Raw genomic sequence first — 24,956 nt, forward strand, 5'->3', positions numbered from 1 at the left:
CAGGGGGCGCTGCTGCTGCTGCGGTTGGGCTGGGCCAGGAAGCGCGGGAAGACAGACAGCCTCCTCCGACGGCGCTTAGATGCGCCGCTCTCAGGGAGCTTCCGCCCAGTCCGCCTGCCCTCAGGGTCCGGGGGGCTTTTGGGGGGGGGCGTGCGGGCGGCGACAGGGCAGTTGGCGCCCTGGACGGCCCGGCGCCCTAGGCCAGACACTAGCTGGCCTAGTGATAGAGCCGGCCATGAGCACAAGACATAGTGTGATCTCCTAGCAAACCATACTGGCAATACACCCTCCGGCTGAAACACAGTCACTATCATTCTGAGTATGAACACAGTCACATCCAAAGGCAAAATGTAGATAATGCCAGAATTTTAGTCAACTTATTCCTCTTCATAGCAATACTTATAATCAAACAGTTCACAAGCATACAATGCAATTAAGGATTAAAATTTCACCCTCACATCTATTTGGCATACTTCTTCCATACATTTTCAAATTCCAAACAGCAACAGTTTGGTGTAGATTCTCTAATTTTAACATTAATTTCCCCATATTTCTTTAATATTTCTATTACATCTTTGTTATCTAACAACCTTACAATCTGTGATTGGTTTCCTGCTTTTTTATTTTTGGAATTTATAACATACAATTTACTCTTCAAATTGATTCTTGTTTACTTTGATTTTCATTTTACTAGTCAGTGGCTTTTATTTTCTTCCTCAGTGTCAAAGAATATCTAGCATATGTTACAGAATATTCCTCAGTACTCAACATGGCATCCCCTGTTCACAAAGAGCTCTAGAAATGTCATGGCCCAGCATCCTGACTCCAGACATTTCTGCAGCTGAAGTCCAGAACATCAAGAACCCAGGTGATATAATATAAGACTGCAATTTTTCAAAATGACAACAAGGTGGTATATCACGCCTCAGCAGTTACACAGAATGAATCCATCTGTACATCCAACCTGCTGGAAACGCTGTGGCCAAGTAGGGACCTACCTGCATTGCTGGTGGGACTGCCAAGATACAGAAATTTTGGAAGAAGGAGATTACACAAATACGCACAATAACATGGCAGATGATACCACACAGACCAGAGGTGGCACTACTGGATCAATGGGAAGGAGACGTAAGTAATGATACCAGAACCCTAGTCTCAATATTACTTGTGATGGCTAAGCTGACCATTGTGACGGCTTGGAAGTCTCCTGCAACACCACGATAGCAACATGGCAAGAGAAGATTTGGGACCAGTTTATAATGGCCAGAATTACAGATTCACTAAATAGAGCAAACTATTAAAATGTGCCAACTTACTCTAAATTTGTTAGAATAAGGGCCCCGGCTCTGGAGTATATGGCCATAAATGACATATTGCCAACAAAGCTGATATATCATAAATGGCTACACTTATAGATTATACACATGGTTGAAAGGTAATATAATAAAGAAAATAATATAAGAAACAAACAAAAACAACTTCATAAACAGATCCAAGGGAATGACCACTCTGAATAACAAATTGTAATGTGTCATGCCTGCCCCCAAGCCAGTGCCTGGGAGCTCTGAAACTGAAGACTCCATGCCTTTAACACCATTGGAGGCACGGGAGTCTTTGTCAAACCTAAGTACCAAAAAGGATGAGCACCAGCCTCCAGAACAGCCTGCACCTGAAACCGATCAGGCGGTGCCTGGCCCCCGCAGCACGCCACCCGATTCTCCGCCACGTCGACCGGCTGAGGGATCGGAGATGCCGGGACTTGGCAACCAGACGCAAAGAGGCACGCTTGCCTGGTTGGAGATAAGCCCGGAGTTCTAGCAGGATCAAGGACTTTGCGAGGCAGTGCTAATGAGGCACTAATGAGCTAACAACACAATGAGCTATTTGAATAGGTCGCTGACTGCTGGCTAATTGTGCTGGCAAACTCATCCTTCGGACCAGAAGCTCTGCACCACTGACTCTGTTCCTGGTATCCGGCTACTGACTGACTTCCTGGTTCCTGACTCCAGTCCGCGTTTTGACAACCCCCTGGCTCTTGATCCTTGGCTCTGCATCCTGACTTCGACGCTTGCTTATCTGGATTCTGACGCTCGGTAACGCTCTGACTACGGCTTGGCTTTGTGTATTGGGACTTTTGCTCGGGTTATTTTGCCCTCTCTCTGGCTTGACTCTTGGACTGGACTGTGAACTCCCCCTCTCTGCCTTGCCCCACTGGCCCTGTCATGGCATAATGCTAATAAAGAAATGCTTTGTGTTGTATAGTTATGTATGTGCTATACATTGTTCTATGGTCAAGTTACTAATATAGAATGTTAGAGCCTTTGTTTATGTTGTTGACTGTGAAAGTGAAAACCCAATAAAAACAGTTTGGGGTGGGGGGAAAGAACCCAGATGATGAGGGCTGCCCTCTCCCTGAAAGAAGCAGCCGCACAGACAACCCCCTCCTCATATTGTCAAGGAAGAATCCTGAAGAGTCATGCTTCCTCAGATGTTGGCCAACAGATAATTCCTCCTCCACTTTGGTGTAGTGGTTAGGAGCACGGACTTTAATATGGGAGAACCAGTTTGATTCCCTACTCCTCCATATGCAGCTGCTGGTGTGACCTTGGGTCAGTCATAAGCTCTTTCAGAGCTGTTTTCTCAAGGACAGTTCTCAAGAGAGCTCTCTCAGCCCCACCTACCTCACAGGGTGTCTGCTGCAGGGAGGGGCAGAGAAAGAGATTGTAAGCCCCTCTGAGACTTCTTCGGGTAGAGGTGGGGTATAAATCCAATCTCCTCCTCCTCCTCTTCTTCTTCTTCAGGTCTGGAAATCCCACCTTCACCAATGTGCCAGCCAGTGCAACAGATCGTAGGAGCTGTAGCACTTCCCCTTTACCTGAGAACTGACCACTCCAGGGAAGTGGAGACCGTACAGAAATACTTTAGCCTTTGTTTGGTTGAGACAAGTACTAGAACATTAGATCAGGTTACTAGACTCCCTCTGAACACAATCCCAAATTCTGGTGTTTGACTATGCTCTTCATTATCTTTCTACCAAGTTCAATAAAACATCTGTATTCCAAAAACTGATTACCCCGCTGCTGCAAAGTGGCTTCTCTGCTGGCTTCAGTTACAAAACAGGACATGAGCTTTTGTGAGTCACTGTTCACTGTGATTCGTGAAAGCTCCTACCCTGTCACAAATTCTGTTAGTCTTTAAGGTGCTACTGGACTCTTGCTCTTTTCTACTGCTACAGACAGACATAGATACCCATCTTGATCTAGAACAGGACAGTGTATAGAGAACCTTTGGAAAAGAGTACCATATTAACGGGGCTACAAATCTAGATGCTAGTAGCACGTATTTATTAAGGGCCAAACTACATGTGAAGCTGAAGTTCTATCACTGAATTCAAATTCGTAATATTTGGCCCTAAAAATAAACTGATAGGGAATATCAATTAGGACTGCAGTATGAGTGAAGAGAGGATTTCCCCACTTGAAAATGCCCACTTCAAGTTGCTTCAAGCCCAGGGTAGAGAGAAAGGCAGGTATCCATATTGTGCCTGTCTATTTCTTCACTGGGGGAGAAAGTGTGAATTTTTAACACAAAATTACATATAGTAATATATAGAAATAGAGCCCTAATTTACACAGTTTAGTCCCAACACAGCGTATGGACTATTCAGGAATTATTTGCATTTCTGCTTTTCTGCTTCATACAAGTCTGACAGTAAAGTCGTTAAGAGCAGGGGACTATAATCTGGAGAGCCGGGTTTGATTCCCCACTCCTCCTCATCAGGAAGCCAGCTGGGTGTCCTTGGGCCAACAACAGTTCTCTCAGAACTCTCTCAGTTCCACCTGCCTCACAAGGTGTCTGTTGTGGGGAGAGGAAGGGAAGGCAGTTGCAAGTCACTTTGAGACTCCTTGAGGTAGAGAAAAGCAGGGTATAAAAAACAACTCTTCTACTTCTGATCTCACTGTGGGGATGATAGTCATCTCTCAGCCTCCCACTCACAAGAGGCACATACATTTTTTTTAAAAACCCTGCAAATAAAATCTTTTGGCATATACCTTCAAATACAACTAGAATAGTAAAGAGGTAATGGTCAAAAAGGAGAAACTGAGGAGACTACTGTTAGCACTACTCAAGGATCAATTACTTTGTTGTATACATTATTATGGACACATTATGTGCATATAAAACTCCATTTTGGAGCAAATGTGTATCTTCAAAGTGCAAACTGCTATTAAATAAGAGTATTTAAAGGCAATAAGATAAACTCAAGCCAAGACAATGTACTGAGCTTATCTACCACATCTGAAGACTATGCCCTATTTTTACTTTGTCATTTAGAAGAAGAAGAGATTGGATTTATACCCCACCTTTCACTACCTGAAGGAGTCTCAGAGCGGCTTACAATCCCTTTCCCTTCCCCTCCCCACAACAGATACCATGTAAGGTAGGTGGGGCAGGGAGAGTTCTTTTGAGAACTGCTCGTGAGAGAACAGCTCTGAGAGAACTTGTAACTGACCCAAGGTCACACCAACAGCTGCATGTGGAGGAGTGGGGAATCAAACCTGATTCCCCCAGATGAGAGTCCGCACTCCTAACCGCTACACCAAACTGGCTCCTCATTCACTTACTTTCCTCATTCATTTATAAGATGCTGGCAAGTATTACACAGAGGATAAAGAAGAAAAATGGAAACAATAACCACCACACTAAAGACAATGAGACCAAGAACTACTGCACAAAGGTCCCTTGTACCGTATGCTTTGCATGGATTATTTGGCTTTGACAATTGGATTTAGAATGAATCTGACAACATTCCTTGATGTGCCAATGCTTATGCAAGGATCCCCCAAATCTTACCTCTCTCTGTAATCTTAGCCCTGCCTGCATTCTCCACCCATGCCACAGATCTGTCTGTTGCACTAATCTGTATTACCCACTTGTCTCCAAACACTTATGTCCACCTACGCAAGCATGAAAGACTAAGATTGCTTGCCAATCACTTACTGCCATTATACTCAGAAACTGGAGATTAGACACACTCACATCAGACTGATATGCCACATTCACTAGAAAGTTCAGCTGTATACACTTTATGGAAATGTGACATTAGAACAAAATCACTGGAAGGCATTTCAGCCACAATTAACATTTGATATTGTTTGGAAAGAAAATACAATTAATTTCTAATTTTGCCACTTCACTAAGCAAACAGTAGCTTAAGCCTCCTGGGAAATCAGAAGACAAACAAGTAAAGGTATAGGAAGTGGTCATTTGAGAACCTTCAGTGATGATTTCATCTACCTCACCAAATCTCAGAGGTGTGACTTTCAGAGCTAAAATATCTTAGTACTGAGAAAAGCATCTCATATTGAAACAAGTCTACAGGCACAGGAGAAGAAATGTAAAATCTGTGGCTCAGCTTAGTAAGCAGTGCCTACAAGGGTCCAAAGCTACCTGAAAAAGGTAGAACTTGAGGAAGACATATAGGTATCTTTTCTTAAGAAGGGCTTCCTGCAAGCTAAGTAAGGACTGAATGGAGAGCACAATAATCCTTTGGTTAGCATCCTGGGAGCAAGTGCCAGGAAGGAGACACACCACCAGAAGGTTGTATTCTGTCAAGGATGAGAACTCCATTATGACCTCTTCTTTACCTTTATCATATGGCCAGGATGGATGGCTGCCAGTTCCCTTGCTAAGAAAGTAAATCTAGAAGGCCTCTGTCTCCTCCAGAAAGTTTGCCTGCTATATACTCTACCTCACCTACCATCTCTGGCAGTCTTCTGCTTGTGGACAGCACTGGTCTCTCCCCATCTCTGGGCCAAATTTCACTGGCCACTTCCAGGTTGGTCCATGATCTGATGGCCACCATTACTGGTGTTTATTTCTGAACACTACAGGCCACAGTCCTATTGCTTTGTTCTTTTATTTTTCTTATGGTGTCTGATTGTATTGTTTTATATTCTGTAATCCACCTTGAGTCTCAGGGAGAAAGTTGGGCTATAAATAAAGTCAACAAAAGAAGAATGCCATGGCAGTTAAGAAACAGGGCATGCAAACCCCCCACAACACACTGGTAAACCAATCTATTTTGATCCAGAAATATATTAACCTCCCACTTTCTTCATGGCCTGAAGAAGAGTGTTGCGTAAATCAGAAACATGCTCCCTGAATTATAATCACCATCTGGTCCAAATAAAAGGATTCTCTACTACCTCTATTTTTGTAATTCTGTAGAACTTGCATAGAATGGAACTAAATGTTACAGGAGACACCTAGCTACTACTGAACCAGAAAACCTGAATCTCTTTCCCCTGCTGACATCTAGTAACTGAAATCATGTGACATGACTTCAGTACGTGGTGAGTTTCACTACACCCACTCCACTCCACTGGCTACCACTTTGGGATGTGAGAAAGCTCATACTGTGATTATATCACATTACACATTTCATTTAAAGACATAGCCAGAGGAAAATTACAGCACGACTTAATAAAAAGCTGGAGCCATTCGTATCCTACAACATATACCAAAGCCACAGGCGCAAAGATTTAAAATGTTCACATCTGCCCATCACAAACCTTCCATCACCCCTACAAAATAGGACTGGTTATTTCTTGGTGAAATCATGGTCCATCCCTCCTCCCAAAGATCTTAGAACATATTTTTTATCTTCACAACTCCAGTGAGGCAGTTTACAGCCAGTCATCTAGCCTGAACATCATTCTGGATCTGACCAATATGCACTCAAGAGGTTGAACAAAGTTTATAAGTTGTGAGGTACTAGATCTATACTCAGAACTCAATTTGTTTCCTGAACAGAAAAGCAAAGAAACCCCTTCGAAAACTAGAGAATTCATGCGAAGAATTTCCTTCTCATTTAGTTCATGAAACTGATGTGGTTCCATCAACAATATTTTAATGAAGAGACAGGTTTAAGCTTCTCTCATCTAAATACAAGATAGTTTGTGAACGGCCCTCATTTTAAAATTACTCAGAATCATTACCCTAATGCAAAAGAGACTACACACAACATATGGAGCTTTTACTCTTTGGGAATGGCAGTGTATAAATGGTGGGTATAATATTACACGCAGTAATTACAGAAATACCACAATTTCAAGGAAATAGAATGTGTCCTGTAAACGTCTTCATTATTATCACTGCAGCACCTTAGCGTATTGTCATTAAGGGAACCAGGGCTTTGATTTTGGAGGGAAATAAGAATATTAAAAATTTTAAAAACACTGCAATAAACAAGAAATATACAAGCAGACAGCCTACACCATCTGCTGTCCTTCGGAAATTTTCACTTATAGCAGCTGCAGTCCATTCCCATTGTTCACTCTTGTGTCCCTCTTGTGTCTCTTCTCCTTTCCCGACAATGTTCTAGTACTCATTCAAACAATATACATCTTATTGTTTGCCTCAAGGCCAAGCGTGCATGTGTGCATTTCACAGAGGTTCAATCCACTTTGGGCAACAAGCCTCAGCCATTTTGTAAACCGTGACGCTATCAGAACATTGCTGCTACCAAAACTGAAGGGAGCTCTTTCTGAGTATTGTGCTGAGAAACAGATTCCCAAGTGCAAACAGCATGAGAAAGACAACTTCATTTAGAGGTTGCAATCCACACTGCCAAGGCATAGCGAACAACAAAAAACAGGCTCAAAGGACAACCTACAGATTTTAGGTTTCTCAGTCCTGTACTTAACTTTGGTGACATTACGGTACCAGCTTTTATAAGCCATCTGAGTTACCTACTTGATAGGGGCATCACTAAGAAATTCTTCTGCTTGAGATGCCATATGTGCAATCCAAAATATGGGTTCTGCACCTGTGCAGAAGCACCTCGGTAAATTCTAGATCACATACCATTTTGGCTTTGAAATCCCCTTCCCCAAGAGGAGAGATGAGATTCCCAAAGTAGGCCTCAAAAAGGGAAAGAAAATTCATTCCCACTCAGTCATCTTTCAGCTGTCAGACGAGCAGCACCAGCTCTAAGTAGATAAATACTGAAAGAGAAAGCATAGTTATCATCTGGGGCCTGCTGCTTCTGAGAGGAAAGCTGTGTTATAGCATTTTTCCAGCAGCAAAGAGCCCACTGAGTTGTCCTTCAGACTGCAACCAAAAAGAGAAACTTGTGGCACCTTTAAGCCTAACAGGTTGATTTATTTTATAAATTGGTATATCGCCCCTCAGCCTGAAAGTTCTCAGTGCAGCTAAGAGAATAAAATAACCTATTTTTTTTTACAATAAATATCAACACACTCATGCCAAACCACTGCAGTATCAATCTAAAAAGAGTAGAAAAGAGCAAGAGTCCAGTAGAACCTTAAAGACTAAGAAAATATGTGGCAGGGTATGAGCGTTCATGAGTCACTGCTCACTTCTTCAAATAACCTTGAAGACTAGGCTTACCAAGTCCCCCCGGAGGGCAGGGAAACCCCTGCCCGAGAGGCCCGTTACCCGCCAGCGGCGGATCGGGCCCCAGGGGGAACCCCACCCCCAAAGCACGCGATGTGCTCGGCGTCAGCACGTCACCCGGAAGTGATGCAGTCACATCGGGCGCGTTGGGGGTGGGGCCACAGTCATCCGAGGGGAAACTATGGTTTTCCCTCGGATTATTGCGGCCCCGCCCCCGACGTGCCCGGCGTGGTTGCGTCACTTCCGGGTGATGTGGTTGTGGGGGGCGCGCACCGACTCCCGGAGCAGTGCTGGAGTCCCCCGCTCTACATACAGTAAGGACTTGGCAACCCTATTGAAGACTAACCAAATATGTGGCAGGGTATGAGCTTTTGTGAGTCTGAAGAAGTGAGCAGTGTCTCACGAAAGCTCATCCCCTGCCACATATTTGGTTAGTCTTTCAGGTGCTCCTAGACTCTGGCTTTTCTACCGCTACAGACAGACTGACACGGCCACCCATCTTGATCCATCTCCGACGATGATAGTTTCAGCCTTGTTGGACGGCAGCAAAAGGGGAAAGAGGTACTTTTCTCCCTTTCTCACAATACAGGAACTCGTGGGCACTCAATGAAATTGCTGAGCGGTCGGGTTAGAACGTATAAAAGGAAGTACTTCTTCACCCAAAGAGTGATTAACACATGGAATTCACTGCCACAGGAAGTGGTGGTGGCCACAAGCATGGACGGCTTCAAAAGGGAATTAGATAAGCATATGGAGCAGAGGTCCATCAGTGGCTATTAGCCACAAGGTATAGATAGGGGCTCTGGGGCAAGTGATGCTCTGTCTTCTTGGTGCTTGGGGGGGGTCAACTGTGGGAGGGCTTCTAATGTCCTGCCCCCACTGGTGGACCTCCTGATGGCACCTGGTATTTCTGGCCACTGTGTGACACAGAGTGTTGGACTGGATGGGCCTTAGGCCTGATCCAACATTGGCGTCTCTTATGTTCTTATGTTATGTTCTAAATGTAAAAACAGACTCAGAGCAGTTGAGACTAACTTAAACCCATCAACCCATTCAAGAGCTGCGGCAGACCAACAGGGCCACCCCACTGGACTGTTCAGCTAACATTACTTATATGAACAGAAAGTGCTAAACCACACAACAAAGAGAGAACATTGCCAGACAAACTGAACTTTTCATAATATATTTAACCAGGAATGGCTGGGGATCCAATGCTATATTATCCAACACTTCTATCAGAATGCATTCTGCATATCAGTTTGTTCTCCCTGTAAATCATTTTTAATGCAGAAAATTCAGCATCCAGCATGAAGCAAGCTATCATAAGAAACGGTGCTGCTTTTTAGCTAGGAAAGTTGCTTCAGAAAAATAAGAAAGCACACTTGGGGGTGGGGGGGGGACTAGCCAGAACATTTGATTGTCAAGGGAGTCAGCAGTCCATTAACTCACCTCCTACCAATCTCCATGCCCCTTTTGCTACCGTATTTTCCCCAAAAATTATGCCAAGAGGTGCTAAGCCCCCCAAAAAAAGTTGCACAGCAGCTAGGGTTCAGCTGAATGCTCTCCAGCACCAATGAAGCACCCTCCCCATGCCTTGCTGATCAGACAGCTGACAAGAGGCTGTCTTAGGGAGTTCACCTGCTCCATCATTAATTTTTTGAAATTCCAAATTTAGAAAACTGGATGGTATTTCTTTTTAAAAAATCTATATTGTTTATTCTGGATACTAAATTGGGATTTTGGAATGGATGCGGAGTGTTGATAGGCCCGGTGGGACTCGTCCCAGGTGAACAGTGCCCTAGAAGTTATCCATAACTCACACCTGTGGCTGCACACTACTTTAGAAAGATCAATGGTAGCTGGTAAGGTATCTTTGATCAAACCTAGATTGCAATTACTGATCTTGTAACTGAAAAGCAATTACTGAACTCCAAACCCCTGAGAAGTTTCCAAGAAGCCCCGGATCTCACAACACAGAGTGTCAGAAAACTACTAGAAGTGAATGTCTTTTTGTCATATTATATTTACTTGCAGTAAAATAATGGGAAACACTAATGGTAGAAGTTCTATGAAATACCAACACCTAACAATCCCTCTAATCATACAGAATATTTTAAAAGACCAGCCTGTGCACCATTCAGCCCAGGTGAGCTTGGCTAACCACAGAAAGTGACAGATTTCCATAGCCAAACAAGCAGAAGAATTCAGAATGATCAAGGCTTCACAGCATTCTGATAGTCTCCACTGAATCTGTAAATCAGACATTTAAATTCTTACACCCTATTCCTCTAAGAGAGGCTATAAGGAGTACAGACAAAAGCCCAACAGGAATCCATTCTTTTGACAATGGCTTGAACAATAAACGGAAATGTTCTGAACCATTCTCATTACAGTCTGAAGACTTTAATCTTGTGATCTCCTTCACAGCCTGTTCTCAAAACCCTTCAGGTATCCTTAGAAGCTATAGAAAATGAGGATATTGTTTGTAGTTTAATTATGCATCTAAAGCATCATGGAAAGCTAGACACACATCTGGCAAGGTGTAATAATGTCCTGGTTATATTACCAAGACAGTGATTTTTTTTCCCCTCTCCAAGTTATATAGCTGTCTGATAGCTGAATATTCTTAATAAGAAAAATTACTGTACACAGGATATCTGAAATGGGGAAGGCAGAGAAAATGCAATGCTCATTTTCTCCATACTCCTCACAAAGATTTAATTAACGGGAGAAATACATGCTATTGACTTTGGAAAGAAGGGGCTTTCATTCTTTGTTGTAATACTCCCTACAGTGGCCATACTTTTCAAAGTGAAATATCTAAAACAATTATTAGGGCAAGCTTCTATGTGAATAGCTACAGGGAGTTAATTTCACATAGTCAGTTATAATGACCAAGTTACATTTTTTCCAGGGATAATGCAGGACAGAAAGGAACTCCCTGGAGAACTGGTGATGGTAATCCATGTTCGGTTCGCATCCAGGCTTGATTACTATAATGCGCACTACCAGGGGCTGTCTTTGAAGACAGTTCAGAAGCTTCATTTAGTACTAAACGTGGTGGTTGGACGATGGATATATAACCCCTGTATTAAAAAATCTGCGCCTCTTTGCTTCCAGGCACAATTCAAAGCATGGGTGCTTACCTTTAAAACCCTAAATGGCTTGGAAATAGGCAGGGCCTGCTCACTCACTAGGCGAACTAGACTTTCGCCTAGGGCAGGGCCATCATGGGTACTCCAAACTGAGCTGCCCTCCCCCCCGCCCCCGCCAAAAGCTCGTACTGCACACCCTGGCCACCACCGCCTCTTCGCTCCCCCGATTCCTGACGCAACCACCCTCCCTCCTTCCGCCCAGGTCGCATGGGGCACAGCGAGGCCCCTGCGACCGCTGCCCGCACCCCCCAGCATGACTTACTGGGCACCTGCTCCACAGCGTGCCCCTTCACTGATGGGTCTCTCCTCCCCCCCCCCGGCAGGGGTGCTCCAGGCGGGCAGCGGGGTGGCCAAGCAAGAAGTGGAGAACCTCTCTGGCCTCTCACCCAACCCCGAGAAGGTGATCTTCGCTGTGTGCGAGAATGAGATCACCTGCCTCATGGCTGAGTTCGCTGCCAAGTTCATCATCCCCTACGACGTCTGGGCCAGCAACTTTGTCGATGTAAGGGGACATGCACCACCCCCCGCTCTCCCTCCCTACCCCCCCTTGAAAACTTTGGTCTCCTGGCGACTCCCAAAGGAAAGGGCGCCCCCCCCCCCACCAGATTCAGCATGCCACCAGTGTTTCCTTCAGCTTCAGTGGGTGGGCGTGCACGTGTCGGGGGAAAGGGAATGCACCCACCGCTGGATTAAAGACTTTTTTTGCCACTGGGTTTCCCCGGGAGCGGCGAAGAAGGCTGGCCAAGAACGACTGATGAGAGCGTAGCGCATCGCACCATCACTGTCCTCCCGTCCATGCGCGGAGAATCACCCGCAACTGGGTTCAGATCTTTGAGAGGGGTTCCCCCCTCCCTGCACTCCCATGCTCTGTGGAGTGTTGCTAAGGCAATGCATCGCCCACGACTCCCCCCTCCAGACACGCGGGCTCCACATCAACGTGTTTTTCAAGCCACCCATGTAGTAGAGATGGGACTATAAAGATTTTCCCCTGTTTTGATTATTCATATTTCTCTGGTTTCCACATTCCACAGACAAGGAAAACTCACACACATCTAGACCACACTGGAAACATGCACACAGGAATGGGACAAAGAGTGACTTGGAGAAACATAACAAACCATGTATTGGTGTTTTTGTGAACACAATGTCAGACGAGCCTTCAGCTTCTGGAAGGAGTGTTATTGCTCACTCTTCCGTCGAAATGGGCTGGAATTGTCTCCACCCAATTCCAGACGTCTGCCCCAAGTTGGCCAGGAAGGGGAAAGGGATATTTTCACTCATGCTACTTTATTTAACAGATTATATTCATAACTCATCATATCCATATACACACATTCATATACACACAAAGGAAACTTAACACTTTTCATCTCATTTCTATAATAAGGAAAAGATACAAACCTCAATCTTGCTTCCCCCGGTTCCCCATCGCAACACAAAACAACACCCAGCCCACTGATAAGGGAGACAAGACCACAAAAGGGAGACACACACAACAAACCACAAACACCAGAGGAACCCAGCCATTATAAAACCAAATTGTCCCAATACCTTAAAATACTTGCAAGTTAACCTTTTCAATACTTCAAAACCCAGAAACCCCTCAGGTGGCACACCCCTGCTCCCTCTGTAAGGAAGAGTGACAAAGGATTTACAGACCTACCCAAAAAGGTACCTCTTTTGCCAGCTTACAGAAAACTGATTCCTCGTCACTGGACTTCAAGGATCCACCTACTGGTGCTTGAGACAGCTGCCTCCACGAGCAAGCCCGAGACCCAAGGATGGCTGGAAAAAACAGCCAGGTGCACCTTACCCCTGGGCATCTGGCTCCCCCGCTCCAGCAGCAAAATCAGGAAACATGCCTCAATTAATAGGAAAACAATTAGACCAAATAGTTAACCAAAAATTGACAACTTTCTTCTTTTTCTTCTTCATTGTCTTCTTGAGCATATTCTGAACATATTCAGGAAATACATAAAGTTAAATACTTAAAATGACATCATCATACCATCATCATGGGAATAATATTCAAAAGGCATAATTGGTTACAAAAACTTAAACAACATTTACATAAAAATCTCCTTATTGGTCAAATGGAAGTAAGGTGTGTCTATGCAATAGCGTCACATATTTACTTGACATGACCTAAGGCATATCGGCTAAAGCTTGTTCTTCCCCAAACAAAAGTATTCATTACTGATAAGAGACTAAAATCCTATCTGACCCAGACATTGAAAGGTTTGCCCTAAGAACTACAGAATCATGAACTTTGTACCTATTATGTTGTCTGCTAGCAATATCAGACCTACAAGAGGAAAGCCTTCTATATAACAGGCCTTTCTAACATCCTAATAAAATATTACTTAAAGAATAAATCTATAAAAACCAGAGAAATATGAATAATCAAAACAGGGGAAAATCTTTATAGTCCCATCTCTACTACACCCACATCTCCTGGGCAAAGACTCTCTCTCTCTCAGCACCGAGGCCTTCCCCTGGTGCTGCCTTCTCCAGGCTCTCGGAGTCAGAGGGTCAGTGCCTCTGCATGTGGAGGTTCCCGTCAGCTGCTGTGGCTATGAGCCATTGAGAGACCTCTCCTCTATGAACCGGTCTCATCCCCTTTGAGAGCTGTTTATTCATGTGGCCACCACAGTCCACAGAAGGAAGGAAAAGGAAAGAAGGATGGGGGGGTCCTTGCCCCGATGGTTCTGCGGAAGGCGGGGGGGAGGACCTGCCCGGAATCCTGGAGAAGCGGCGGCAGCAGGCGGGGGGCTGGGGGCCAGCGACCTGTTGGAATGACGTCCATCATGTCCAAATGTCGACCTGTTGAGCTTTTGGCTCTTCGGAGCCAGGCAGATCCTCTCTGTGCGCGCACATAGGTGACCATCTTATCCCAGCAGAGGCTCCACAAGGCAGCCTCGCCTCGGGGGGGCGCCACAAGCTAGCCTCTCCTAGTGCGCAAAAAAACCTCGGGCCAGCCCTGGAAACAGGGAATACAAAACACCACCTCCTCCATATTGCCCTGTCACCTGTTTTTTACCCCAAGTCCTGCTCTCTGTGCCCTGTCCACACATGAGGGAATTAGCAACAGGGGCTTTTGTCCCCCCAGTAGTGGAGTCCCATTTATGGAACGCCCTTCCACTGACAGTCCATTTGGTGTCTGCTCTCTTGGCTATCAGGCACCAGGTTAAGACATTTTTATTTGCCTCAGCATTTATCTACATTTTCCCTCACCTTTTAGGTCTTATTTGGTGGTCATTTTACCTATTCTGTGAACTACGGTTTCACATTTTTTCTGTCTGACCTGTTTTTATGATAACTTTAATCGCTGTCCTAGCCTATCTGCCATCTGCAGTTGAACTGTTGATTTGTACTTCTGCTGGTCTTCCTATATTGTAATCAGGGGTCATTTAGTAGAAAAAGAGCTAGGGGGACTCATTAGCATATGCCACACACCCTGACATCACCGGAAGTGTGTCCTCCCCACAGCCGGCAGCGACCTCCAGCGGGCACCAGCAGGGAGCTCCAGGCCCCGCCCTCCTGCACCTCACCCGGGGGGATGGCGTCCCCCCGCGTCCCCCCCCCAAATGACCCCTGATTGTAATACATACTTGCTGGCTTAGTTCATATTTTCTTGCAGATCAGTTTGTTATTTTTTTAATTATTAACTATTTTTCCCGTGTTTACTTTGTTTGCTATTGTTGCAAGCAGTTCTCCCCAGGGAGCAGAGTACAAATAAACTAAAAAATGAAATACTCTTCAAGTCTGACCCAGTATGTGTCAGAAGTTGATTTCTTAGAGTTTTTTAAACCTGATGGCTGGGCAAGCCACACAGAATGTACAGAATATTTCTGGGTATTGACACACAGTGCACAAAAGTCTTACATTAATAGTAAAGGAGAACTGTGTTTGACTCTGTTAGAAGCTAACACTGCAGTCCTAAACAGAATTGTGTGTGCGTTAAGTGCCATCAAGTCGCTTCTAACTCATGGCAACCTGACGAATGAATGACCTCAGAAACGTCCTATCATTAACAGCCTTGCTAAGGTCTTGCAGACTGAGGGCCGTGGCTTCCTTCCTTCAGTCAATCCATCTCATGTTGGGTCTTCCACTTTTCCTGCTGCCTTCAACTTTTCCTAGCATTGTTGTCTTTTCCAGTGATTTTTGTATGTTCATCATGTGACCAAAGTACAACAGTCTCAGTTTAATCATTTTAGCACCTAGGGAGAGTTTAGGCTTGATTTGCTCTAGAACCCACTCATTTGTCTTTTTGATGGCCCACGGTATCTGGAAAACTCTCCTTCAACACACCACATTTCAACAGAGTTACGCCCTTCTACATCCACTGAACTCAGAGGGCTCAGAATCATGTAATCTGCTTAGGCTCGCCTCCAAAGGGACCCTAGGTCCAATGGAGTTCAGTAATTTAAGTTCTACCTAAGCCCTAGTACACTACATACCACCAGACTCTTCCTCCCCAATTATTTATGGAAAGACACCATAAGGATTCAGTGAACTTTCCTTCAAAATAAATTGATCCCGCAAAGACCATCTTATGCTCCCCTTAAAAAGGAAAAGAGGGAAGCAAAGCTAAATACAGGCTTGCAAGTGTGCACCTACTGTCAACTTGGAACAGGTTTTACTTGGATGGCCATAGCATAGCACTACCTTGTTTTCCCTTCTGATGTATTCCACTGTGACTTTTGGAGCAGGTTTTAGGCTATGTCAAGCAAAGGCCACCAAGAGCAAAATCAGGCAAGAGCTTCTGCTGGCTTAAGGTCCACAGAAATGAATGGGAGTGGGGCAAAATCACAACAGAACTGGATCATATCCCAAGACTTCCTGAAAGAAAATTTTATTATGATGGCCACACTGGTGGTGGGGTGGTGGTGGTAGAAAGTGCCATCAAGTCACAGGTGATCTATGGCGGCCCCATAGGGTTTTCAATACAAGGTGGTTTGCAATTGCCTGCCTCAGTGTAACAACCCTGGACTTCCTTGGTGGTTTCCTATCCAAGTACTAACCAGGGCCAGCCCTGTTAAGCTTCTGAGATCTGACAAGTTTGGGCTAGCCTGGGCCATCCAGATCAGGGCAAGAGGGCCACAGTACCCAACTCAATATCCTGCCTCTGGTCACCAGAAGAGCACCATATGACAACATAACATCAATTCATGACATTGATATAATGCATTACTCTTGGAGTGAACTTTGCAAATTTTGCTGAGGAATTTTGACATTTCCACCTTGTAGTATAGGAGTGTCTGTGACAAAAAATAATCACCTTCCTTCCCACTGAGGGTAGACAGTTAGATTAAGAACCATTGCATTATTCTCCTCTGCCTTTTAGGCTATCGTGCAAAACGTTTTTATTCAGACAAGTATTCCAAGGTGGTTGATTTCCACAGATATGTGGCTACCAGACTGACTTTGGTTATATGACTATATGTGCGGCGTATATTTAGTAGCTGCTTTTATTCTACTTCACACTACCAATCTTGTTCTTGGCTACCACCACCTTTGATTTACATAAAGAGGAAGTTGGCAGGTAATGTGCACAAAAACAATAAATAAATATTACATTTCCAGATGACCAGGACAGCAGGTAACACAGAATGAAAATAATTTCATGGTTAAGAATCACTCGTCTCAAGAGTTTAGATTCAGGAGCATCCCTCAAAGAAGGAAATGGTGTGACCAGCATAATCTGTCAAACAACACTGCAAGTATCATGGCAACAAAGCTAAATGCAGGGTGCATACATTTAAATTCCTATTAATTTTCAAAGATCACTGGCACGTACTAAAGATAACTGACAGCTGTTGAGAGAAAGTACTGGGGGAGGAGATTTGATTAAACACAGGCCAACCCAAAAGACTTTGGAGGTATTTGCTTGTGATCATAACTTTATAAGAGACTATTTAAAGCACATATTCCCCCATATGATTATTTTTAAAGACCCTAAATTCTAGAAAATTACATGGTTAGATATTCACATTTGAATCAGAAATATAATGTAAAAAACATACTGATTTCAAGAAAATTGTGTATGTGTGTGTAATTGCAGAGAAGCAGCTGATGAACTACCAAGTCATTTTTCCCTCCATCAGACTTCAGTTCCACTTGAGATCTGCAGATTTTACATTGCTTATGAATACACTGATAAACAAAGGATTGTTTGGAACATCTGTAAGCAAACTATGAAGAGTTATTTCATAGTGAATGAACATCATGAGTTTCACATAATGCTTGCCAAAAAATGTGTATTTGTGTATTGAGTCAAATGCACTGGAAATAGCCCAAAACACTTATCCATTGCAAATGGCTTTTCACATTTGCATCTGTAGGACAATTTACTTTGATGTAAAAATAATCCTTTATCTGGGTATTCATCAGTCCATTGCATCCTGGTATCTGTCTTACCAGCAGAAAAGGTGATATGCATAGCAACTGGTCACACATGTTCAATTATAATATCATAGCCAAGGCACGTGGTTCACTTCTGGTTTCTGACGGCAGTGCAGAAAAAAAAAATAGGATTCAAATGTGCTGAGGACATAACTTAATGAATGGCGTATCTGATTTTAAGACTGGTGTAGATGATAAGACATTTTGATGGAACACTAAAAAAAACCCCACATCTTGAATTAGATTCCAATGGTTCTCCTCTACTAAGAAATCTCTCAATGGAAGAGATTGTCTTTCTAGAACTTCTTCCGACTGGAGGAATCATCTCCTAACAGAAGATTCCTCACTTAGCTAAGGAGAACCAATGGATCCAACTCTTTAGCTCATCTTTGTTGTAAAAGCGGCTGCATCTCATTATCTGAAAGGGGATGCTTTGGGGCAATTCCTCGATTATGCTTGGCTGGGGAAAATTTGAGGTGCATCCAGTATTCTGTGTTACACTTCAAGGGATCTGGGTACATCCCCCAGACTGCAGAATTCTGCTCTATTTATGCTCCTAAGGACAAGGAGACAGCAAAAGGAAAAAAAAGTATAACCAAAAACAAAGGGGGGCAGAACTCCTTTATCTTTAACTGTTGAATTATAAGCTTTCAGAGCTTTCATATCAACTGTACACAATCAATTAAAGATGTGTGGTACCTTTGGTGGTGGAATGTGCTGTCAAGTTGCAGCACACTTATGGCAACCCTGTAAGGTTTCCAAAGCAAGAGATGAAAAGAGGTGGCTTGCCATTCCGTGCCTCTGCATTGCAACCCTGGACTTCCTTGCTGGTCTCCCATCCAAGAACTAACCAGGGCCAACCCTGCTTAGCTTCTGAGATCTGAAGAGATCAGGCTAGCTTGGGTTACCCAAGGCAAGCCACATAGTATCTTTGCAGCCCTCAATTTCAAAACTCAGCTGGTCTTTTAAAAATGAATGGATGGATACTGTTTTTTATCTGTTTTTATATTTTTGCAACTACATTAAATTTTAATTTGCAAAACCAGAGATACTATTGTTATAAAGGTACAGAAGAGATTAATGGTCAGGGCTGTGTATATTCCACAAGCACTCTGTACAAATTCTAGATAGCACAGCCTGTCAAGATATATAAAGTGTGTAGCTGCTGCAATTCCTAATGAAACAAGTATCAGACGGACGGGGGGGGAGGAGGAGGATGCTAAGCAAAATCTCCAGTCATCAAGGGGCAATGTTTTAACACCATACATAACTTCTCTTCCTCTCCCCTCCAACACAATCACTAGCAGAAGCAGAATAAATTATGCAAAATAAGAAGACCTCTACAGACATGCTTAATTTTTGATTTCCGTTGAGAAGGGTCTTGGAAGCACAAAGCTGAGAAAGAACTTTGCTTCAGGCCTTGATGAGCTGTTCCCAGTCAGAATAGACCGCCTGGGCTTCTCTTTACTCACTACAGTGCAGCTTTGACAGTGGAGCTGAGACTATGGAACACACCCGCCCACCCTTTCTTGACGATGTTTCAGCGCCAGGAAAAAAGTGGTGCTCTTAAGAGTTTTAGTGAAACCCAGGAAGGTGTATCAGCCGCCAGAGTTATGCTCTTGTATTAGTCTCTGCCTTATACAGTTGAAATTTTTGCTGATTTGCTCTGCCATGGTTTATTTTGAATAATCTTGTTGTTTTATGCACTTTTGTGACTCTGTTTTTAGCTTCAGTGGTTCTAACCATCTGACAGACTTATCTAAAGGAAGAAGACAAATAGCTTATATACAGCAATATTCATATGTCAATTGCCTTAATCTTCAGCTGTAGTTTCATCTCAGCCTTCTATGATTTCTTTTTAACTTCAGAATGGTCCAAGGCTCATGATCCATGAAACAAACAGACCTACCTGAACAGACCTCTTCATAGGTGGGATTTAGGGTATGTCCTCCTGCATAGCCCACTTGAGTTGAGTAGACTCCCTTCTGCCTCCAAAATTTTCTTTCTGCTCCCCAGAAACAGCCCATACCTGCAAGAAACAAAATCCAAAGTGCTATGATGATTAGCATACTTACAAGTTCACCTCTTCACTCAAAACACCAAGGACTTGGGGCAACACATAACAGAGCTAAAAACACATCTATAAAAAAATACAACAAAACAACACTGTGTACTAGAACAGTGGTTAAAAAAAACCCAGATGGGGCAACCAGGTGCCTGCACCCTTCAAAACAGAACAGAAGGTATTCAGAAAGTAAGTCAACCGGAACTCTCAAGAGGGTGCCATTCCATAAAGCATGTGCTACAGAGAGGTCCCAGCTCTGTGACCTCTTGTATCCCACAGTAAAGGAAATGATGCGGGGCAAAGAGATCAAAGCCTCTCCAGGTTACCTCAGTGCATGGAGAAGACTTAGGTACTGTCTAGGGCAGGGGTGTTGATCTCATTTGTTATGAGGGCCGGATCTGACATAAATGAGACCTTGTCAAGCCAGGCCATGTGTGTCATAAAATGTAGCGGAGATATAAACTTTATAAAGGACAAAAAACACAAAGTTTTTTTTTACTTAAAACAAAAGCATGCTTAAAACATTAGCTCTGTAAGCTGCAAACCTACTTTTGATTTATTGACATTCACCACAGAAACCTCATGCTCAGAGTTCTGAGTCTAGGACCCAGGTTAAAACATGAAATGGCTGAGTGATTAAGAGAGTCTGGTGAAGCAAACTATGATGCAGCTGCAGCAGCAGAACTGGAAGCAGGAGATGGCTAGTTCCACAATGGGCCTGATGGAAGCCCTCTGGGGGCCTGATCCGACCCCCAGGCCACATGTTTGACACCCCTGGCCTAGGGTATGCGGGACTCTGGCATTAAGGACTTCAAAAGGGAGAAACGGCACCTTGAACTTAGCCTGTTTGTAAATTTGCAGCCATTGCAGCTAGACTGATGTGATCTTCTCTGTGCTCTGATTTAAAAAAAAAAAAAAAACCAGCTGCTGCGTCCTGCACTACCAGAAGTCTCCAAGTGATCTTCAAGGGCAGCCTAGCAAAGAGCCCATGACAGCAGTTTGAAAAGAGCATGATATTTGCATAGAAGATGGAAGCAGGATCAGTGAGGTAAGGATCACTGCTGACCCACCTGCCCAAGCTGGAGCGGGGGGTGGGGGGAAACCCTACTGCTACCTGTACATCCTCTGAGATCGGGGATGCTCCATCGTCTGGTAGTTCCAGGCCCCCGAGTGGTGAGGTTGGCCCACACAGATCTAGGGCGTTTTCGGTGGCGGCTCCTTCCTGGTGGAATGAGCTCCCGGAGGAGATCCGGGCCCTGCGGGACCTAGTGCAGTTCCGCAGGGCCTGCAAGATGGAGCTCTTCCACCAGGCCTTTGGGTAGGAGCCGCCGCCACCACCACCACCATCATCGCCTCACCACCGCCGTTGTATTGTCCTTCTACCAGACTCCATGGAGGTTGATTAGTTTGTTGCATCGGGGATGCTTCTATTGTCAAGATCACAGGCAGCAAATAATCGCCGAGTATCTGTAAATGGTATATAGACTGAAGCACCAGTTTTTATTGTATTTTAAAAAAACGTATTTTATTGTTTTAGTATTTGTATGCTGTTAGCCGCCCTGAGCCACTGGGTAGGGCGGGATAGAAATCCCATAATAAATAAATAAATAAATAAAACAAATAACAAGGCACAGCAGGATGGACATGCGTTCTTTGTGAGGGGAGGGGTGACCCCCATCAAAAACCTCACATCTGCCAGTCAACTGACAGCCATCTAACTATCAACAATTATAAGGACTGGGCAGGCTCACATTTAACCCCCACCTGGGCCAGTCACACTAGCTCAGCCTAACTATCCTCAAAAGGTTGTTATGAGGATAAAGTGGAGGAAGGGAAGAGGAAGGCAGGAGGAAAAATAATGTTATGTATAAAGAGAGAGGTGAAGAGAATAAACACACATGAATCCGCATTGTCAGTGTTTTAATTTTTATTTACTAGCCCTCATTCAGCACATAACAGAGTTCAAGCACCTGCTCAAAGGACTAACAAATAGCTGCTCCTAGATCTAATTAAAAAACAATTAAGCATTTCTCTTTCTAGCAGCTTTTCAATAATGAAGGCCATGAGCCTCAAAACCCTTACTCTAAATCAGCACCATTTTTGTCAAAAAAAAATTGTTTTTTCAGCATCTGACAAACTGGACTGTAATCTATGAAACCTCACACTATTAGAGTATGAGTTATTTTTAATTTTTATTTAAATTTTATAAATGTACAGATATTAATACAAAACAGAAAAAGAGAATTTATCTTTTATGAAGATACAAAAAGCTTGTGTTTTTGTTTTCAGTATACAACCAAAGACTCTGAACTTGGCTTCAAGAGAGTAACCTTAAAGTATCTCCCAAGATAACTCTTTCGAGGAACTTACAGATGCAATCCTAAAAACACTACTCTGGGAGTAAGCCTCATTGAATAAAAAAGGAGTTACATCTCAGCAGACGAGCTTAGGATTGTTACCTGCATAATTTTGCCATCATATAGCTAGGTTTTTTCCAAGATTTGTTGCAAATACGTAAATCTTTGTTTTCATTAAACAAAAGTGGTTTGTCATCATTTTAGAAGGTACCTTTTTACCGGAAGTATTTTCTGGCTTTCAAAATGTGCAACCTTTAGTGAACAGAATCCCCATCCACACAAAAGCTTTAGGCTTGGTTAAATAGCAATGGTACACATTTTTACAGCATAATTTTCTTTTAGCTGATTAGCAAACTGTCAAAACACAATAATTTGTATTAATGGCAAACATTCATTTAATGTTCTGCTTCCTGGCATCTGCAATCTTTAAAGGTGGCAGAGCAATAATTAACTAAATTAGAGACATTCATACAGGAAGGGGGGGAATCCTCTCAGGCTAGCCAATTTATGCATGCAAATAATATTCAAAGTGCACATAAAAATGAAGCATTCATTCACCGACATGGCCAGTTAACCAAGTCAGTCAGAATCTCAATTCAGCAAAATTCTACTGACTTCGAAAGTTTCGCCAATCATCAAGATTTGCAGATAAGAACTACTAAACATCTAACCAGCAGAAAGGATATGGCAACTATAGCAGCTCCATATATAGAACCTCTGCTTCACACATACACATAGCTCAGTAGGATGCCATAAAATTTGCATGCACATGATTCTCAGTTTAATCCCTGGCATCTCCAGGTGAAAGGACCTCAGGGAAAACCCTGCATGAGACTGCAGAAATCTGTTGTACAGCAGAGAGGGAGGGAGAATACTGGATGAGATGAACCAGTGATTTGACTTGGTATAAAGGAGCTTCATATATCATCCATATGTTTCAATGAGCTAGGTTCAAAGCCCCCTTTTTCTAAGCTGTTTTAAACAATGCCATCACCCATGCATTATTACTGGGTTCAATGTTTATTTTGAACCACGAGAACTTGATGGGGGGCTGGGTTCTACTGGACATCCTGAGATGTATTTAATTTTTTTTTTACCAGAGTGATTTAGCCCAGGTCATCTCTTTGAGTGAATCATAATAGTTCTGTTGCCTTCTTTCAATATCAAAGTTGCTTTGAAAACTCAGTTAATAGAACAAAGCTATACCTGCCATCAAATAGATCAGAAAGACACGGCCTGTCTTTGAAACTTCAGAAACTAACTTCAAACCAAAGTCATGTTCTCTGGCCAGCTCTTATCTTTGTTGCTGGTTGAAATGTAAGAAAAACAAAGAGACAATATCACTGACAATCTAAGAAGTAGTGTACATCCAGAATGTTCTTCATCCAGTCCTAGATAAAAGGACTAAGGGAAATTAATGTGGAATCGTATTCTGGGTCTCAGAGCGCTCTGATTCCCAAGAAGTTTGAATATTGGTTCAGATCACAAAACTGCATCCTTGTGATGCCCAAACCAGAGACATATGGGTCCAGTAGCACCTTAGAGACCAACAAGATTTTCAAGGTATTACCCCTGTGTTCCCTTTCCTCCTTAGCAATCTCTTCTGACCTCACGGAAGGTGATTCCTAGGGTTGCAGGGCCCCAGGTTCGTGGGCTGCCATGAAGAAGGGGAAGGGGGCAAAATCGACCTTCCATCCCTTTTCTGTCAACAGAGCTGTGCATGCGTTTGTGCACACAGACACAGTCTCTTGTCAATCTGATCTAGCAGGATATTCTTACATGATCCCAATGCGATCTCATGAGACTTTTTATGGAAAATACTGAGCCATAACTCCAAACTACCCAATACCTCGACTCTTAATTAATTAAAGTTACTTGGATAAATTATTAGGGACTGTGGCGTATACTAATGTATATAGCTTTATGTCAGTAGGAACCTACTATGTAAATTTGCATCACTTAACGTGTCAGGTTAACACTTATGCTTTTCTTCAATTCTGTTTTTAGATTTCTGGTGGGCCCCAGGTTCAGTCCCCGGCACCTCCAGTTAAAAGGAATGAAGCAGTAGGTGATGTGCAAGACCTCAGCCTGAGACCCTGGAGAGCCTCTGCGAGTCTGAGCCGACTATACTGACTTTGATGGACTGATGGTCTGATTCAGTAGAAGGCAGCTTCATGTATGAAACCTGGTCTTATTGCATTGTTTACTGAATTTCCCATCCTGTTAATTGTACTGAGTCATTCTCAAGGCGTAATCTGCCTTGAGCTCCAGTAAGAAAGCAGGACTCTCCCAAAATACTAGAATTCGAGGGCATCCAATGAAGCTGATGGGCAGTAGGCTCAGGATGGACAAAAGGAAATACTATACACAGAGAGTGATTAAAATGTGGAATTCACTGTCAGAGGATGTATTGATGGCCACAGGAATAACCTTTAAAAGGGAATTAGATAGATGCATGGAGAATAAGTCTATCAATGGCTACTAGCCATGGTGACCGAGGTGAACCGTCACATTCAGAGGCACTAAACCTCTGTACCCCAGGGCCAGGAAGCA

General features: G+C 43.5%; 1 protein-coding gene across 2 annotated transcripts in view; it reads right to left on the minus strand.

The window, feature by feature from the left end:
• MSRA (methionine sulfoxide reductase A) overlaps positions 1–24,956 on the minus strand; it is a 297,114-nt gene that overhangs the window by 149,485 nt on the left and 122,673 nt on the right. For both annotated transcript variants that reach the window (XM_015425699.1, XM_015426394.1), the window contains exon 3: positions 19,891–20,010. In XM_015425699.1, the coding sequence (XP_015281185.1) occupies positions 19,891–20,010 (120 nt within the window). The remainder of the gene's footprint in view (positions 1–19,890; positions 20,011–24,956) is intronic.

This window comes from Gekko japonicus, unplaced genomic scaffold (genome assembly GCF_001447785.1).
Source record: "Gekko japonicus isolate JY-2015 unplaced genomic scaffold, Gekko_japonicus_V1.1 scaffold7, whole genome shotgun sequence".
Taxonomy (NCBI): domain Eukaryota; kingdom Metazoa; phylum Chordata; class Lepidosauria; order Squamata; family Gekkonidae; genus Gekko; species Gekko japonicus.